The sequence below is a fragment of the Daphnia pulicaria genome, chromosome 3, assembly GCF_021234035.1.
Source record: "Daphnia pulicaria isolate SC F1-1A chromosome 3, SC_F0-13Bv2, whole genome shotgun sequence".
NCBI lineage: Eukaryota > Metazoa > Arthropoda > Branchiopoda > Diplostraca > Daphniidae > Daphnia > Daphnia pulicaria.
In genome coordinates, this window is record NC_060915.1 from 9467726 (window position 1) to 9483831 (window position 16106).

At 43.5% G+C, this 16106-nt stretch overlaps 1 protein-coding gene across 2 annotated transcripts; it reads left to right on the forward strand.

Annotated features, from left to right (window-relative positions):
* The first annotated feature begins 1603 nt into the window (after positions 1-1603).
* Positions 1604-15545, forward strand: LOC124329004. 2 transcript variants are annotated; one of them, XM_046787893.1, is made up of 9 exons: positions 1604-6257; positions 6904-7416; positions 7576-7968; positions 9453-9624; positions 13219-13702; positions 13788-14001; positions 14083-14400; positions 14476-14592; positions 14688-15545. In XM_046787893.1, the coding sequence occupies exons 1-9, from the start codon at positions 5469-5471 to the stop codon at positions 14853-14855; spliced, it is 3168 nt and encodes a 1055-aa protein (XP_046643849.1). In that variant the 5' UTR covers positions 1604-5468; the 3' UTR covers positions 14856-15545. The 2 variants fall into 2 exon arrangements, with proteins under 2 accessions (XP_046643849.1, XP_046643850.1); XM_046787894.1 differs by having other exon boundaries at positions 1616-6257; positions 13791-14001.
* The last annotated feature ends 561 nt before the right edge of the window (positions 15546-16106 follow it).

The following is a 16106-nucleotide window of genomic DNA, read 5'->3' on the forward strand; positions in this document are numbered from 1 at the left end:
AATCCAAAGTTTCGTTTTTACTTTCACGATCGATTGGTCTGCGACGAGTCCCTTGGTCCGTGATGAATGCGATGATCCTCTTCAGTTGGTAAGTCGAAGAAAAACAAAAGGAAAATGCCATTGTTAGCCTATGGCTCTTGACGAGCCATTCATCTTTCCTTATTTTTTCCAAATGAGAATATTCACTATGCAATCACGTCGTCTTTATTATTAGGTAGACACATTTGGGAAGAGAAGAAGAAGAAAAAACAAAAAAGGAATCTTTTTTTCTTCTTTTTGGCTGTCTAATATCATCGATCCATCATTGGCGTTTGCGTGAGTCAGAGTGATCTGCGTGCTGGTTGCTGCCGCAGCTGCAGAGAGAGTGATGGACACCCGTGAGCGGCGCTCCTCTTCTCCCAGCTCCCTTCATCTGCAGGTGAGCTGTTGTGTGTAGCAGGCCATCAGCCATCAGCCGAATGAGAATCTCCCGAAATAAAAAGGTTCTCTTGATTGTGCCGTAAGGGAGAAGAGAGAGTTGCTGACTGACTGTTAGTTAGTCTAATTCTTTCGCCGTGTTGGTAGCAGTGTGTGTGTAAAGTTGAAACGGGGGGGAAGAGGAATGCCCTCGTATATATGCCGACGCTATCGGATCATCAGAAGGGCTGGCCAAGTATCCATTTGAGAGTTCTCAATCGGGTCGTTGAGGCAAACAGCACAGCCGTCTAGCGTATATTCATCACAGACACTTTGGCGCGCTCGTGTAGCTTCTCTCTTTTTCCCTTAACTCGCCTCGTCATAACAGAGGTGGGTAGGGGGGGAGAGAAAAGTTTAAAAGGAGAAGAGGAAGTGTGGCGCCTCCAGGTGTGTGTCAGTAGATTTTCGGGTTACGGGCTGAAGTATGTGTGTGTGTGTGTGTATCTATCTGGGCTTTAGAGAAAAGTCTTTTTGGAAACATTAGAGAGTGAGCTACCACCTCTTCTATCTTCTCTCAAGATGTTTCATCGTTTCTCTTCTTGTCTTGCGTCTGCCCTCTTCTTCCTTTGAGTTTAAAGCGATGGGGTCGGTCGCCTCTTGCGCCCGTCCATTTCGGTCCATCTCCATCCCTCCCCATTTATTCGGTATAACAGCCTCCTTCCTTGTTTGGCCCATACTTTCCCGTCTTGTCGATTTGACTGGCTAATATTTTCTTTTCTTCTGAAAGGAACAGAAAAAAAAGACTTGTTCAACAGGGTCAGGTGTGTTGTGGTGATGCACCTTGTCCTCTTATATGGATAGATTCTCGTCAGTCCCCCTCTTGACTCATGTGCTATATCCTATAGTGGTGTGTATGTACCTACGTTCGCTTTAGACTCCTTTATTTTCTTTTTCCTCCTGCATCTTGTCCAATCTCTGCGGGCTGACGGAAAAGATGTAACACACAAACCACACGTGGTATATAGCACTCAGTCTGGCAGCATCGTTTTGAGCTCTTTTCTATTTTACGACCGGTCCCCGGGATTTACTGTCGTTCTTTTTTTCCTTTTTTTTTGTTACAGTGCGTCGTATATTATTATTATTATTACTATGATGCTATAGCGGCATCGTCCAGCGCGGGTGAGAGAAGCTTTTTGCCGGCAGCCGGCTACTTAAAGATTTCTTCGCCGTTAAAAATAGGTGAAATGTTGAAATCTGGGAAAATTGGAGGAATTGAGGAATAATAATAATAATAACTTATTCAGAAATTCCCCCCTTTTTTTCGCATTGTTTTCGCATTTCTGTGTTGAGATTCGATCTACTATTTTTTGTTTGCATAGAATTTTTAAAATATGGAATACCGCTGGCCGATGGCGCAGCCTATTGCTAACGGGCGGCTCGGTCATGGCCCCCATCGCGCTCGCGCCAAAGAACTGCCAGATCTTGATATGAATTTTTCTTGTTGGTTATTTTTTTCTTCTTCTTTTTTTGTTGTTGCCTTTCACAAGTAGTCGGCAAAGTCTTCGTTTGCCTTTGTTAAGCAAACGACAGAATGGGCAGCAGCAAGAGAACGAGGCGGAACTTTTGGTCATCCGCCGCCCGGGATGCGGATGGATGCGGAGACCAGCCGCCGAACTAAGTGAACAACCCCAAAAAGGAAACAGTGGATCGATTGTTTGTTTGTTTTTTCCTTCTTTGTATGAAGAAGCTTTTGTAGCGGCCTCGCCTCTGCCAAGTTGCGATGAGTTGTCGACAACTCCTCGCTGCGCGCTACTTGAACAGCTACAAACCTACAAGCAAAGTCTCTTGTAATAATAAAAACATTTCGACGAAATGCAAGTGAATCACGACGCTTGTGTGTGTTTGACTAGTCGTGCCTTATTTCCAGATGATGTTAGAAATAAAAAAAAGAAACGCTATCCTTTGATTCTTCCCAGTCACATAATTTCTGTTTATTTGATAGTTAATTCTTGATGGCAAGAGTTTTCGGTTGGTTAGAGTGTGGTGAAGACGAGGTGAAGGCTGGCGGGCCCAATATGGAAAGGAATTAGGGAACCGGTGACAACTTTGAAAACGGGGAAAAATGGGACCTCGTTGCGGTTGTGTTATTCAGCTCCTCTTCAATTCAGCCCGTCCCTGTCCCCAAAAGAACTTGTTTATTTTTTATTAATTCCGTGTATTTTTCTTTTTTCTGTTTAAATTTTCTGTTTTAATGATTTGTGTGTCCTGGGTGGTTCATCTTTTTCTCTATGGAGAATCGTCAAGTTCGTATGTAAAAATACATAGGAAGAGATTACGGACATCAGAAACTCAGTCGAGCAACGGCCAATTGTTCGGCGTGAAAAAAATCCAAGTCAGCTCACGTCGTATAATGCTGGAAAACGGGCCGTTCAAGTTGGCCAGGCACACACGCTCACGACCGGACAACTGACCAGATACAAAAAAAAATTGACATTTTATTTCATTTTATTTTTCTTTTTGTCTTGTGGCTTAATAATTCGCGTGCCACCACTACCACCACCACCACCAACCGCCACCAGTTGATACGCCCAGTCAGTGGCGTTGCGTAGATCATCTGCAAGGCGTTCCTAACTTATTTTTGTTTTCCCCTTCCTACCCATTCCAGTCTGTAGAGGTATTTAACCAGAATTCACGGGAATTGCGCACGGCAACGGAGGCAGAAGAAAAATGATCGTTTTGGTTGCTGCTGACTTTCTTCCGGGGTATGCGGCGGCTCTGTTGTTTTCGGCAAGGAAAAAGCGGAGCATCACATAACAGCAGCCAGAGGAGTTCATTTGCCGAGAGAAAGATAGGATCTAACTATTCGTGTTTCGGTTCCGCATTGTCAAGTTTTCCGAGGGGATTTTTCATCATGTAGCCCCTAGACCAGTCGGCGTGCTGGCATCGCAATTGTATTCTTGTGCTCATCATCATCGTTGACTTGGTCGCTGCTATTTCCTTCATAGCTGGGCGGGGGAGACGAGGGAGAGAAAAATGACTTGAAACAACAAAGAACTCGACTCGAAAAGTTGCTGCTGGAAAAAGATCAAATTGTGTTTGGTATACGCCGAGAAGAAGAGAAAACGAAAACAAACTCACGACTAATCATTTAATGGGAGGAGATGAGACCCCAAAAGAGTTGGGTAGAGGGAGGTTCGTCCCGCGGGAGTGGTCCCGAAAAAGAAAAAAATCCCAAAAAAAGAAAAGATGAAAATAGGAGGTGAATCGATGCAGAAAGAATGCTGGTGGAAAGTATTTGCACCAGTCGGGGTAGGTGAGTGTTTTAATGATAAGCAAGTTATTTTGCTTTTATTGTTTGTCTCTTTTATTTTATTTTATTTTTTTTTTCTACCTTGGAAAAGTGGACCGCGCGATGTTGTTGCGCACGTCGCCCATTCAGTACCGATGGGGAATTGTATTGGGTTTGACGGGATGTGACGGCATCCATTCTTTTGGGCGATTGTCTATTGAGATATTGTTGGAAGACGACCCGAATTTCGGATTCTTCTTTTTCTATCCTGTAGAGAGGGAAAACTGAAAAATTGTTGTTTTCTTTCGTATGACGTGGGGTGGAAGAAACCTTCGGAAAACACATTCAACGGAATGTAATGTGATATTAGGGTCCCCAACTCTTGGCATATCCTCGATTTCTTTTCTTTTTCTCACTCTCACACTCCCATTATCATTAGGGTTTTCTTCATTCATCCCACTCTAGCGTTATTTAGTGTACTCGTGTTGTCATCTTTTTTCTATTCTTCTGTTTGACTTTCTGCTGTCTCTTCCTTTCTCTCATATTTATTTTTCTCGCTTTCAATTGCCATTTTTCATTTCGAGGTGACACAATGGTGAGCGCCAGTTTCTCCTTCTTTTATTCCCTTCGCTGAAAAAGAAGAATTTTTGAAAAGAAGTTGTAATAATGGAAAGAAATCGTTCTGCGTCGTTTTCGTGTGGGCACACGCGTTGCCTATCCAATTGGCTGCGCTCCGGAGATTCCGGATGTGCCAAAAAACACACAAACGCGCGTTATGTATGCGGTGACGTGTTTCGCTCAATCGACTGCAATTCATCGAAGAATGTTTCCAGTATCAAACCAAATGAATTCAATCAATATGCTGGGCATATTGTATGGAAGGAAATGGAATTTTAAATGGAAAACTCTCGCGTGTTCCTCGTACATTATAGTATACCCCCTTTAAAGAAAATATGGTCAGCCCCCATGTAAAACGGCCTGACATATTTTGTTTTTCCGAATAAAAGAGTAGAGGGTGGTGGAGAGGGTTGGTTAAGAAAAAGGAAAGATTCACTCCACCACCTCATTTTTTTTGTATTTTTTCTTTGTGCCCAAAGAAGTGGAAGGTGGAGGAGGTTCTCGACTTTGGAATGGTAAGAGGGCGGGGCCTTCTTGTAGCACACTGTGGCATTCGGGCTCGTGTGTGTGTGTTAAGAAAAAATTTTTTTCTCTCTCTTCGGTCTGTAACTTTGGTTTGCCTTTACCTAACCTATTCCTCCTCCTCTTTTCCCCCCTTCTTCGCTCCCCCACCTTTGGATTCCTCAACCACCTCTGAGACAACAAGAAAGTGGAAGTTTAAGGCAGGAGGAGTGAGTAGTACCCCCCCTTTAGGGGAAGAAGAAAACGAGTCAAAAGTAGCCGAGCCGTCCGACTGGGCTAGCAGTTGTATGTTGGTCGCCGTTCATTCAAGACTGTCATCGGTTTGTGTCGTTAAATTCCTTCTTTTAACCCGTTACAGCTGATGCTCGGTCACGATAGACTTCTCGTCGGCCAAAACAGGAGTTGAGAGAGATAAAAACCACCGTCCAGCAAGAGAACTTGAATCTTCTGTTAGTTTGTCTTTCTTTCCTGGGTTATTGAACTCATCTTACCCCAGTCCGAGCCATTTATTTAATTTCGCGTGACCTTTTCAAGTGTGTGTTTGTGTATCATCTGCTGCTGCTGTTTGTCAAGTGACGATCCACAGACATTCCTTCACCAGTCCACGACTGACTGGTCAAAGTACAGCCGGAACGACGAAAAAATGGCGCCTATTCATCAGCGGATGGACAGGTATCACGACCTGCCACCTCCGCCGCCGATTCCGCTCAAGTTGAAGCCGAAAACGTTGAAGAAATTGTCGCAACAGGCAGCCAGAGGACAGCCGCTCTACTTGATTGTCGGTCCTCATGCTGCGGCCGCTGCAGCTCCGCGGCCCATGGGCGGATCGATGCATCCGCCGCCATTGCCACCCCATCCGCCTCACGCAGGACATCATAATCAGCATCCATCGCGTAACTTTGCCGTTGTTCATCCGCGAATCGAACGTCAGCAGAGAATGCCGGGAATGCCTGGACCAGCCAACAGCGTCGGAACGGCCGCGTCCGGCAGTGACTCGATGAAAAGTATGAGTTTTTCTTCCGCCCAAGGCATGATGGACAGCCAGAACCGATTTCGTCCCGACAACTTCAACCTGCGCCTACGCGCCCATCAGCAACTGTTCCCATGGAACCCACACAATCAGAGCAATCAGAGCCACAGCAGCAAAAGTTCGGCCAATTGGGTGAGGCATTTGACCAGCGACGACGACGTCGAAGAAGAAGAAGAAGAGGAGGAAGAAGAAGAGGAAATCAGCGCCGCTAATCGTAATAACAATAAAGTAGACACCATCTCCTCTTTGGATGCTGTGACTCCAAGGGCCAGCAGCGGTGTCCGACCCGAATACCAGCTTGGCCCATCCGACCGCAACGCCCGCCTCGTCGGAGAGATTCAATTGAGCTCACGGGTGGCCTCCATGACCATAGCCGATGTCAGCCCTCGATTTGCCTTCAAGGTGAGCCCCGTCGTTTACTATTCATTTTATTGAATTTCATTTCTCAAAAAAAATGTCGTTTCCTCTCTCTGTGTGAGTTCTCCCCTATTGTCACATTTGACAGTTTCGTAAAAGAATAAGGGAAAAAAAAAGAGACAGTTGTTAGTGGTAGTCAAATTATATTCTTATTCCACGATTTCTTATTTAAAAAATGGAAATGCAAGGCCCAGATTTCCTTTTGGTTACTTTGGTTTAAGTAGTACTATTATGGGAGACTATTAGACTTGTGCTGGTCCGTCAAGGTCTAGCGATGGCGACTCTCTTTCCGTCGATTGTCTTCGATAATTCTTTCATTTTTTTCCCTTGCGTGTTTCATGCATAACTGAGCGGAACCAAACTGTGGCACTCTCCAATAGGGCTTGGAGCTTCCTTCAAGCTTTGATTCGATTTGATATAGTCGGATGTCATTGTGGTGGAAGGAAACTACAAAAAGAAGGAAAAAGATGGGACCGTTTTTTTTATGTATATGGCCCAAATTCGACAAGGAGAGTCCATTTTTGGCGACGATCGTGACGCTTTATAGACTCGCCTTGAAAACAAAAAGACCCTTTCCTATTGTTAAAACCAAGTACAGTATGTTCATATTTCTTTTCTTTCGATTTTGTAGAAAATTATGATGCTGTCAGATAACAAGCAGTACCGCGAATCTGCCAATTTTATTAACCGACTAAGTGGTGGCACGTTCGGCGTCATCGTTCACGACTTGCCCGTCGATCAGTTCATCGAGGCCATGCCGCAATCGCTGCCCATCGTCGAGTCTCTGTACACTAAAGTGTTTCTGTCGGACGGAATGACTCGCAACTCTATCCAGTTTCTCCGTCCGGAGAACGTCGTCCAGCAGATGGTCAAGTATTTCGCTCACCAGGAAGATCATCCACCTGCACCCAATGCAGGATCAGCGACCGGTTGGCCGCCAAATGTCTGGCGTTGGGACTACTGCGGTCCGTTCATCTCCAGCTGCAAGAAATTATTGCGCGTCATCGTCCTCACCGAGCCCAAGATCCGCAAAAGTCTGTTCCAGAAGCGCCGGGCTCTGAGCAAAGCCATCGAGGGCTTGGGCCAGCACGGACTCGTTGGCACTTCGGACGAGAATCTCATGAATTTACACGATGCCTTACAGGTACGTACAGTATGCGCGAAATACATTTTTAGGGGGGCATTCTTTTCATTCCGGAATTTCGACCGGAATTCAGTGCGGAACGCTAGGGTCTTCTTCTCTGTAATTTGACAAGATTTTAATCATTTTGCTTTGTTGGCTTTGGTTGTGGTCGTGATGTAGGACGAGTTCAATCGTGTGGTGCAATCGTACAAGAGTGCCCTGGACAAGATGGTAGAACTGGAATTGGCGCAGAAGAAAGGCGCAAACCGGACGGTATCAAACGGGCCGGCTCCTATCGCCGCCTCGCATCAGCGCCTTTTGTCGCTGAAGCAATCGGAAATCCAGGAGCGACTCATTAAAAACAAGACGCTGCTGAATGTCGTCGAGCCGACTTTGACCAACCACTCGCTGGACCTCTTCCTGGGCATCCTACAGCGACGCATCGAACTCGACAAGGAAGCCCTGTTCCAGTTCAGCCAGCTGAAACGTGACCAGCCCACCAAACCGGGCGAAACCACTCCGCACATCGTCATCGCTCCCATCCTGATGAAATACTCGCACGGATGCCAACAGGTCAGCATCCTCAATTTAATTCCATCGACTCTTCTCTAGTACTATACCTAAAATAAAGTGAAGGTAAAGGGTCGGAACCGACCATGTTGTTCCACCAAACTGGGCCGTTCTCTTATATGTAGGGCGATCGGTGAATGAACACCGAAAAATGTAAAACACACCGCCGCCAGTCCGTCACGAAATTCCGGTGTCTGTATCATATCCCTCCATTGCACGGCCTCGTGTGTGTGTGTAAATATCGAGTTCGACATCGTGATTCCTCCAGTTCCGATCTAGTAGAAAGGCATCAAAGCCATCAACACCGTCAGGTATACAACAACAACAATGAGCGCGCCGCTGCCGCTCGTTTCCCTTTTCTGCTTCTTGCGGCTGCGACGGCGGTGCGAACAATCAAAAACAATTGCAACACGCGAATAGGAGCGACTATGAATGAAATGAATGCGATCCGTCGCTCCCGACCTGGGTGATTTGGTGAACAATGGAACATGATGAAGAGAATGATGATGTGAGCCGAGGGAAGGTTCTTCTTCTTCTTTTTCCGTTCATGTTTTGAACCCCAGCAAGTGTGACGTGACGACGAAGAAGAAGGTGGTTTGGTGTGATGGAAGGTTTTGAAAAGGCTTGGGAAGAGACAACAAAACATTGAAAGTCTATCAAAGAAACAACGTGTCTCTCTCCCTTTGGCTTTTCTCTTTCCAATTATTTTGATCGATCGGAGTCCGGGCGTCACGCGTTCCATCCCGATGACTTTTTTTTTTTTTTTGGCTTCGTGATCTCCTGCAGCATTCTTTTCTTTTCGGGCTTTATTTGAATGTCCTTTACGTAAAACACAGAATATCGTCGTCGCAGCAGTTTCGTGACGGATGTTTTTATTTTCTTCTTTTTCACATCAAACGAACCACAAAGAAACGAAAAATATCAGAACAAAAAGAATTTAAAAAAAAACTTTCGTTTGTTACATCGTCGTCTTCGTCGTCGTCGCAGTCCAGGTGATTATTGGTTAGAAGAGGGGGGAGCCAAATTACATGCAATTACGGCTAATTGCTCCAACCGCGGTTCGTTTTAAACCTCCCAAAAAATTCTTCTTGTCTCGTTTTTTGTCTTCTTCTTCCCTCCCGTGTCTGCGTTTTTTCGGTGGCTCTTCTTTTCCCCTTTTTTGGGTTGTTGCTATTGTTGTCTTCTTCTTTCTGTAATTTTCCTTGGGTGATCGCGTGAGCCAACGCAGTGTGAAAATGGCAGAATGCGCATCGCGTGAGACGGTCGCCTTCCGAAACGCGCTGATGAAATTAAAAGCAAAACAAAACAAAAAATATTTATAAGCGAGTGAAATGAATAAGAAGATTTCCAGCCGCCCGCAATTGTTTCAATCGACCCAACACAAAACAAACAAAACTCTGACTTTTGATTGATTTGATAGTGATGAAACATTTTGAATCGGATTTTAATTGATTTCTTTTTGTTTTGAAATGATGACGGAAATTTAGGTTTTGGATCTGATGAGAGAAGTGAGTTCGGATCAGGGCCACCAAGATGAAGATTTGGAAGATTCCAGCGACGTTTCGGGCTATCATTCGGACTCTGATTCGGCGGTGATGATGTCGGGCAATTCACCTTTCGTATCAAACAGCGCCCGCTACAATTTCCTTTCGCGATCAGGTAAAAAAAACATGTACAATTGTCTTCTTCTTCTTCTTCGTCTATTTTTAAAAATAAGCTAGGAAGAACCTGATTACCTTTTTTTTTTTCTTTTTGGTTTTACTTTGCGTGTGTGTGTTCGCCCTGATTCCTTATTAGCTTTTGTTTTCTTCCTCGGCTATAGCTGTTTTTAATTCCCCCTTTCTCTCGCTTTCCCAGCTCAGATAGTTACATGTTTTAGTGTTTAAGCTTTCGTAGATGTTTTTCGCCGTCGCTCTTGTTCTTTCTCCTCTTTTGGGAAAATAATGAGTTTGACCTTATTTTTATTTCATTTTTATTCCGTTTGACGGCCAAATACGGAAGACTTTTTAAGCCGTGTGCATTTTTCTTTTTGAGCAGTTTTAATGATATGCTAGTCGCTCGAAAACTCAAATAAAAACTTGGCAAGGCGAGGCTCCTTCGGGGATGATGAAGAAGAAGAAGCGCGATCGCTCGCAATGATAAGAGAGTATACCATTGTTTCTATCGTGATCCGATCACCGTTATGAACTTAACGGTGTGTCGTCTTTAGACGGAATCGAGCCATCAGGAATCATTAATTCGGCTCACATCGTCATACAAGACACACAACACGAGATAATATGCATGAGGAAGGGGAAAAGAGAACCGGTTGATCGGGTTTGTTGTTTTGCGGTTCATAGGTCAGAATTATATAGGTCTGACAGGTTGCAACAGATTGAAAAAAAGATACCGGGAAGAAAACAAGTCGGTAAATTTATGTTTTTCGAAACGAGGAAACAAACCGAAGAGGGACGAGTTCTGTGTTACTTTTGTCAAATTCGAGAAAATACGAGTTTTGCGTTGTTTTGGGGAAAATCCACCACGCCTTGTTTGGAAAATGAATTTAGAATCGAACAAATTTAGTCTGAAAAATCAGTCACGCGTTCACGTGAACAACATTCCCTTCGCGCCGCAACAACTTCCTGACCTCAATGTATTCGATACACTGAGGGGGGGAACAAAAAGAAATTTCTTTTTTAAAAAATAAATTTGATAAATAAAAAAGAGGAGTGCTTCGACTGGGAACTCACACCAAAAAACGACGCCCCTCTTCAATTCGTTGAATAACTTAGGAAAAGATCAAGGATTTGTTTCTCTTTTTACTAAAAGAAAAAGAAGAAGAGAGAGAAATAAGATCAGAAATCCCTCCTCTTCCTCATATCCATATTCCGATTTTTTTCTCATTAACATGATCGAGTATGGAAATGCGCAACAAAGTATACGCGGGTTGGAAGCAGAGAAAAATTGCCGGTTTCACGCGAAAAAAAAGTTTTCTCGGCCGCAGAAAAACCAGTGGGAGTTTTATGTTGCCTAGTTTGTGCCGCAAGGTTATGGGACGACTCTATTCCAATTACACACTGTTGAAACAAAAAGCGGTTACAACATTAACGTGCCAGTCATGCTCTCGCGTGTATTTACGTTTACGCCGGTGTACTACTACCAGCAGCAACAACAACTACGGGCTCTACATATAGTAGCCCATATAGTAAAGCAGTGGGGATATAACAATAACACTTTTGACACAAGTGCGTACACACAGCCAGGGGTGTACGAGAGTTGCACCTCTGGTTCAACTGCCTAAAGGCTATAGTACATGAAACCTTCCAAGAGACTCATTATCATTTTTCGCCGAAACATTTGTGCTCTCCGTGTGTGTGTGTGCGACTTTTTGAAACATTTCGACCTAAATCTTTTTGTTCCGGAAACGAGCAGAAAAGAAAGGAAGGTGATGCGAGAGAAAGATTTTTACCTTTTTCTTTTACCTTTCTTTCTGTATATGTGTTTGTATTATTATTTAGGCTACTATCGAACAAGGAGATAAGAAAAGAAAATCAGCCAGGATTGGGTCAGGTGCTGTTCTTGTTTCCCTTTTTTGGTGAAAGAAAATAGGGGAGAAATGACACAGCGACAAACAAATAATAACAAAAAAAAAAAAAAAAATGTGGCCAGAGTTAATTTGGGTCGTGTTTTTTCTTCCAAAATATTTTTTAAGTGAATGTTTTTTTTTTCAGAAATAAAAAAATAAAAAATAAAACGAGACAAAAAACAACAAAACAAAATCGGGGACCATTTTGCGGTCTTCCGCAGACACAGGAAGAAGGTGTACATTGTACACAACGAAAGAAATGTTATTGAAGAATTTATCGCCGATTCGTCGCAATAATTTTACCCCCGCGTCGCTATTCAAAGGCCATTTACTCGCTGGCGCGCTTCCCTTCATATTTTTAATAACGGGATCCGGGTTTAATCGACTATCGAAATTGCTTCAACAGCCGTTTTTGAAAAAATTTTATTTTCGGACATTTTGCGCGAACGGCAGTTGCGTGTAATGCGCTGGAAAGAAGAAATGGCGCACGCGAAATTTGGATACGGGAAGTTGAATGAAGTAATTGAGACGGCTCAGTCAAGCTGAATTGAATCGACATTCATGCGGGAGGAATGTTCTCGTGCATTCGTCAGCGGCGTCGAGATTGTGAGATAGCCAAGTTTTTTTTTTTTTTTTTAAATTTATCTAATGTAATAAAAACGAGCAGAGATAAACAGCCATGATAGCGCACTGCTTATGGCCAAATGCGTATGCACGCGTTATGAATTTCAGCCGGTTTTTAATTCGAGATTTTTTTTTATTATTATTCATTTCTACAAGTTTTGACATCCCATTACCTGATTTCCTGTTTCTGTTTTTACGGTTCGATTGCGATCAAGCCGACTTGGAAATGACTTTATTCACGAGTACATAGTCCGACGAAAATTAAAAATTCCGACAGTGAATTTTTTAAAAACATGACGGGAACGCATGACCTACTGTATAATATAAACTCGTCTACTTCTGCTGTATAGAGCTATGTTATGTATGTAGCTGCTGACTGACCTAGTGACGAGGCTATTTGCCTTCGACCGAGCGACCCTCCCGGCCATCACCCTTTCTTTTTCTTCATTCTTCTATTGGTGAAATCTCAGGTGAAAAACCGTCTTCGCTCCATTTCTTTGTGTCTATTTAATTGCCAGTAAATTCTAGATTAGTATTCTTCCCATTTCTTTTCGTCTTTTAACCGGTGGGGATATTGAAATTCCAACACAAAAAAACTCACAACAACCAATGAAGCAACTGGAGAGAAAAAAAAAATACCTGTAAGTATGCGTAATTATTCAGCGTAACATGGTGAACATCCGGATCGAACGTGAACAAAGGGTCGAACCCTTAACGTAACGGCTATACATGCGTAGTACATGCATGTAGTAGTATTTGAGAGACAGGTGGAAAAAGGAACGGGTGTGTTGTTCCATTCCATCATTCTCTTTATTTGTCTGTTGTATTCGAATTGCTAATGATTACTTTTGGCCGTAGTTCCTTTTGCGTGCTAATGGCAGACTGTGGAACTTTGGAAAGACTAAAAGTCATCGTCTTGTGTGCCTCTGTTGTTCTGTTAAGGTCCTGAGAAGTAAAAACGAAGCCAAAATTCATCGGATGGCACAAGATGATGATATAAGTGAAGGCGGTTTTTCGTATGAGACATAATTGACGTGATGTTTTTCTGTTCCTTTTTTCTCAAGTTCGGTTGGGGAGCCGTGCGAGCATCCGGGCGTCGTTGCTCGTCAATTCGCTGGGATTGGAAGCGGTCGAGATCAAAGGGCAGAACGGTCAGGGCCAAGGCCAATCCAGAAACGGCCGACGAATGCTGATGGCTAAAGCTAAAAACTCGTCTTCAATGTCATCGTCGACGGGCTCGAATTCGCCCAGCAGCGAACGGGAGATCGACTACCGTTCGAGTGGAATTTCATCTGGAACCGGATCGCCCGATTCCCGGCAGGCTCTTGCGAAAGATGGAGGTCGTCTGACCACTACCACCACGACGACTACGACTACGACTCCTCCGTGTCAGCGGTGCCAAGTTCAGAATTTGAATAACACAATCGTCGGCACCCATGGCGTCGACCCGGGACTGCAGGCCGAATTGGAATCCATCAAAGCCGAGATGAACAAGGCTAATGCAACGATATGCGCCCTTCAGGAACGCGAGAAGAAAATGAAAGCCAGGTAATAATTAAAAAAAAACCCGGAGAAACGTCAATCAAATTAACGATAATCTAAACCGTATTGTATCTCTTAATGGTCACGGAAGCAGGATGGCAATCCAAGCCCAGAAGATGGTGGAACGTGGTGTGGGACCCAGCAAATTCGAATCGACTTCGACCGAGCAGCGATCTGAGCTGATTCAAAATTACGGCGGGCTGTACACTCAGTCGCGCGTCGAAACGCTCGATTACCTCGACAAATTGGAAGAGCTTCGCGGCGCTGATGAGCTCAAATCCAAGCTGCTTTTCTCCGTCATTGTGGTAAGATATTCGTTCGATTTTTTGAGTTCGATCTTATTGTTTGTTCTAACCGAGTTATCACTCTTCTGACCACTTTTTCAGTTGGCGTTCCGTTCCTTGCAAGCTACATCGACCCAAATGAAGGATCACATCAAGAGAATCTTGCAGATTCCGCCGGGCTCGACGCATCAGCCCATGAATAATAACAGCGCCCTATATCTGCCGCCACCTCCTCCACCGCCGCCGTCAATGTTGACTGCGCCATCGCATAATAAACGCCAGATCACGCCGCCCGCTAAGCCGACCAAGCCGGCCAAACCATTGCGCAAAGAGCGCAATCCTGGATTTGAGGTGGAACAAGCCGTGGCTTATTATCTGAGAGAGTCTGTCGCTACGTTTGATCTGACCAAAAACACAGAGGTAGAATTATTAAAAATCTCAAGCTGATTTTATTGCATAAGATGTAATCATCTTTCTATTTGTTTTTGTTTCCAGGATGTTTGCAATCAAATCTGGGCAACTTTGTACGATTATCCTTGCCTTCGCTCTTGCGACCCGCTGGTCAAATACATCAAGGACTCGGTCCGTCTGGCTTGGTCCCTTGTTAATCAGGTAAGCATTTTTCTCGCATCCAATCAACCGTCAAAGTCGATCGATCTGATTTTAATCATTTGGGGTTTTTCTATTTTTCCGCGGAATTTCCATAGTCACCTCCATATGTGCTTGACTACGAGGCCAGAAGTTTCAATGCCGACTATCACATCCGTTTCCATACTTCCGATCCCAACGACAATTCCATCAAGACCTACCTGTGGCCAGCGCTGGTCGAAGGCCACAACGGACCATGCCTCCAGAAGGCCGTAGTTATCACCTAAACGATAACAGCAGATTAGACAAGGTGCCCAAAACCTGCTGAAACGAAATTTGTAACTTGACAAGTTGGAACTTTTGCCCGCCTTCTACCCGCATCTAACTATATAGTATATAATTACTACGTCTTTCCTTCTATCTATGGATAACCTTGATGTGTCGGATTCTGATACTGTATATCTTTTTGTTTTTCTTAATTATGTATACTTTTTACATTTAAAATATTTTTCTTATTATGCTCGATCCATCATTTTACGTTTTTAAATTTTTACTATTCATCATAATATCATCAGTCAGTCTGGATAGCGGGATTGATTCTGTAACAATTTATCCCATTTTTTCTAAACCAACTATTTTATTACGTGATTGTAATCAAAATTCCACTGTAATCAACGAAATTATTTCTTCTTCCTCTACCCGTGAAATGACGATTGATCACGAAATCTGATGGGCAATCCAGATTGGCTTCTTGACGTCAACCAGGAACATTTACAACAAGATGCCCCTTTTGGGGCTCTTTATTTGTTTTTTAATTATTTTTCTAAGCAGGTAATTCCCCCGTTTTATACATACAAAAAAAAAAAAAAAAAAAAAAAAACATTATTAATTTTATATAACGCATTTGTATCAAACCAAGTTTCTCGTCTTATTATATCTTGGCGCTGTTGAATGTAATACAAAAGCTCCTTATTGTATTCTCCATAACGTCTCTGAAGTTGCGTAATAGTATTTCACGTCAAATGAAAAGTAAATCAACAAGCTGAAAATTATTATTATGAAAATCACTTTTGGGTTTACTCTAGTGCTACGAACCGATGGACGTGCATTGCACCTGCGGTCTTTTCGATAAAACAAATTCAGAACCACGAAGGTTGCTCGTTAGATGGCTGGTTGGTGCTCAAAACAAAATAAACGAGAGCCTTTACCACCACGATCAAAATTTCGAGGTGAAAGTAGCCATCGCCGTAGGTGCATTTCGTGTTTCTCTATTTATTTTATTTTATTTTTTTGTTCATCTCGGTTTGATCAACAACCGTGATCCCGGCAAAATGGGATAACTATGATCCGGTGAATCAATAAATTTCGACACCAGCGTCCATAAAAAAGAAAAAAAAAGCTTATCAAAAACACCTTTGCCCGATATTAGTCGTTTTGAAGCTTTTAGTTCACCTGTACCGAACCTGTAGCTTCTTAGTTCGGTAATTGCGTTTGTTTGATGTGTGACTACGCACTTGTGAAACGTTCTGTGCCGACTG

Coding starts and splice junctions, on each gene's coding strand:
- LOC124329004 (XM_046787893.1), top strand. CDS start 5,469: ATGGCGCCTATTCATCAGCGGATGGACAGGTATCACGACCTGCCACCT. Junction 13,703..13,787: donor GAGAAGAAAATGAAAGCCAG/GTAATAATTAAA, acceptor TGGTCACGGAAG/CAGGATGGCAATCCAAGCCC. Junction 14,401..14,475: donor ATCTGACCAAAAACACAGAG/GTAGAATTATTA, acceptor TTTTGTTTCCAG/GATGTTTGCAATCAAATCTG.